Genomic DNA, 3,143 nt, shown 5'->3' with positions numbered 1-3,143 from the left:
CCGTTGGATTATATTTTGGTTTTAGCAAGTGTTTCAAGATCTAATAAACCACCTTTCAATAAATGTTAAACTTGCTTACCACATATATATATACCATTATATCTGAATGGTGGACGATTATATATACTTGCTTAGGTTTGCAAGTATAGGTGTGTGATTGTCTCATCATCATGATTGCTGGAAACATCGTACTGTATACAAAAGAAGCCATTCCATAAAACCTTTCTTGATATGTATCATCCATGGCTGCAATTGGTAAAGTACCACTATCTGGCCACATTGTCACAAATGTGATCACTTTTGTCATAACAACTAACCGCTTTATATAGCAAAATTTAACCCTGTCCCCGTTACGTAAGTGCTTGATTAATTATGGGATGAAGATCCTGATTTGATTAACAAACAGAAAATACAGAAAATAGCATCAGGGATAAAATAGTAAACAGAAAAGAAGCCATCACAATACCACACACAAAACGAAAAATATATCTGAAAATTACTAATCAAACCAACCCCTTCTCTACTTTGATAACGACAAGAAAAAAGGTTTTGATACTAGTTTATTAAACCAAGTAGTTTGTTTTAGTGGACGAACCATAGCCACTCATCAAACCATTCCACGACGAACCTAAGCCGTTAATATAACCGCCACCTACGTATCCACCACCGTCAGATTTTCCTCCGCTACCATTGGAGTTGCCTTGACTTTGTTGCCAATCAAGCGATAACAGCTTTGGACTTGGCTTCACATCCATTATTGATGTTACCCTTTGATTATCTTCATGATGATTATAATGATGATGGTCATAATTAGATAGCATAAGTCTTTGGGATGAAGAGATATCCATGAGACCACCACCACCATTTCCGTTGCTTGCCGGACAAAACCCGTGAAACCCATCATTGTTGTTGTTGTTATTGTTGTTAAGACCTAATCCGTGATTTAGACCCATGTGATGTTGATGATGATCACCGTTACTTCCAGGATCAACCATGACTAGATTGTCATTGTTCACTCCCATGAGATCAAACTTACTGTCCAAAAAATCAATAGGTCTAGGGATCGGTGAAAGCAAACCGCCATACTTGCTCTCCAAGAGACCAACGTTACTATGGCCGAGAGCTGTGGAAGACCCCATCATCCCATTCGCACCAAAATGTGAAAACCCTAGAGAGTCATTTTGGTAGTTCTGATGAGAATGTGCTAAAGCCATAAGGTCACTGGTATTAGTGGTAACAACGTTGGATGGCTTTTTTCCGGAAGACGTGGAGGATGAAGAATTAGAGGAAGAGGGTTTCTTGTTTTTCCGGCAGCCACCACCGACCGGAATATTCCTTAGAGTGCCGCCTTTGGTCCAGTAACGGCGACAAGTCTTGCAGAAGTAACGAGGCTGAGAGAGACTATAGTTATTGTAGTAGCAGAACTTAGTATGTGTTGACTCGCAACGAGGACACTTCTGAGGATGGTCGTGAGGTGGACGCAGCCTCCTTCCACCGTCCATCAGAGCAGCCGCGGCTACAGCCATGGCCGAGGCTTGTGGTCTAGTGCTGCAAGCAGCTAGTATGTCGGCTGCTGATGGAGAAGTCGATGTAGAGTCTAACATGCTTCCTCCTGATGACTCAGCTTCCTAATATTAAGATTCACATAACCATATCAAAATGTGTTAACAGTGTAAGATCTATATAATTGTTTTCCCTTATAGTTTCGCACGCCAAATTAGAACGATGGTTCGAGATGAGTGAGGTCTAAAAACTGTTTCATACCATTTTTTTGCACATGAGACATTTGCATGTGTTTGCATGAGACAAAAACAAAATCATAAGAAACAAAAATCACATCTACTAAAAGATTTTTTTTCAGCTGTGTAAACAAAAATGTCAAACGTAAACGTAAATGTTTTTTACATTTACAAATTACAATTAACAAAATAATTCTGTTAAAAGTTTCAATTTTATGTTCTTTGAAAGAAATATACTAAGTTTAAACGTAAATGCAAACGCAAATACATATAATCTAGGCCTAACTGGAGATACCTGGAGCCAGTCAGAATCCATGCAAACTTGAAGAGAAGTGAGACCCATATTGTGTTTTGTTTTGTTTTGTTGGGGAGAGTCAGAATTTTAAGACAAATTCATACATGAACAAAATCTAGAGAGAGAGAAGAAAGAGAGGAGATTAGGCAATGAAGAGTTTGGGGGTTGGGGTGTGAATAAGAAGGAAGCAAGAAGAGGACCCTTCGCCTCGGGATTGCTGTCTCCACTCAAAACCACTTCTACTGTACTTAGTTAAGTTCACACTTGCAAATTGGTTTTTACTTTTTATTTTTAGTTTAACACTACTATTTCCAATAAGAAAATATCATTTCAACTTAACAAATAATTTCATAAACCTTGCTCATTGTATCTATATGAACTTTAATCATTCATTTTGCTCTCCCATAACTCAGGTGTCTTATCTAAACCCACGTACTAATGTATGTAAAATTGTAATTCAATAGTTTTATTATATTGTTTTCATGTTTTTGTTTTTTGTTTTTTTGTTTTTCTTCTTGGTGACTATTTGTAAGTCTTACTTTTCTATGGGCAATAAAGCTTAACCGCGGAGCTTCCTTTGAATGTTCTATCTGGAATGAATGTAAGATATGCGGATATGGTGGGTAATTCTAAGTCTCATGACTCATCTATATTCCCTAATTTCTTACATTTTTAAAAATTGTTCAGAAAATTACTCAATCAATATGTTTTGCTTCCAGTTTAAACTCTAAAAGAAAATTTGATTTTTGAAAAGTTAATACGCGTTGCTTTGGTGATCATGATAAAAGTGAAAATTCATTACGATTTATTTGTAAATTGATCTCTATGTAATTAAATAAGTTGTATAGGTGGACTGTATATACGGAAAAAAAAGAAAGCGTCGGTGGTTCCAAAATCCTTGGACCCACATTACCTTTTGTGGGTCCACGTCAACTTGACCAAACATCTTTATCTATCCGACGGCTATGATTAACCTATGGGGTCTGGATGAATAATACAAGACGTCAGATGAGTTCAGAGATAGCGGCTTGATCGTCACACAACAGAGACAAAAGTGAGAGGAGAATATCTTTTTCGAAGTTTTGTCTATGTTTTTGCGTTTTGAAACT

At 37.1% G+C, this 3,143-nt stretch overlaps 1 protein-coding gene across 1 annotated transcript; it reads right to left on the bottom strand.

The window, feature by feature from the left end:
* Nucleotides 1-370: 370 nt before the first annotated feature.
* On the bottom strand, nucleotides 371-2,410 carry LOC125575215 (dof zinc finger protein DOF5.6-like). The gene is made up of 2 exons (XM_048750726.1): nucleotides 2,035-2,410; nucleotides 371-1,628 (listed from the first exon to the last, which is right to left on the bottom strand). Exons 1-2 carry the CDS (start codon nucleotides 2,080-2,082, stop codon nucleotides 564-566), a joined length of 1,113 nt encoding a protein of 370 aa, XP_048606683.1. The 5' UTR covers nucleotides 2,083-2,410; the 3' UTR covers nucleotides 371-563.
* Nucleotides 2,411-3,143: the final 733 nt, after the last annotated feature.

This window comes from Brassica napus, chromosome C3 (genome assembly GCF_020379485.1).
Source record: "Brassica napus cultivar Da-Ae chromosome C3, Da-Ae, whole genome shotgun sequence".
NCBI lineage: Eukaryota > Viridiplantae > Streptophyta > Magnoliopsida > Brassicales > Brassicaceae > Brassica > Brassica napus.
This window is presented reverse-complemented; position numbering and strand designations above follow the sequence as displayed.

Coding starts and splice junctions, on each gene's coding strand:
- LOC125575215 (XM_048750726.1), bottom strand. CDS start 2,082: ATGGGTCTCACTTCTCTTCAAGTTTGCATGGATTCTGACTGGCTCCAG. Junction 1,629..2,034: donor TGGATTCTGACTGGCTCCAG/GTATCTCCAGTT, acceptor TCTTAATATTAG/GAAGCTGAGTCATCAGGAGG.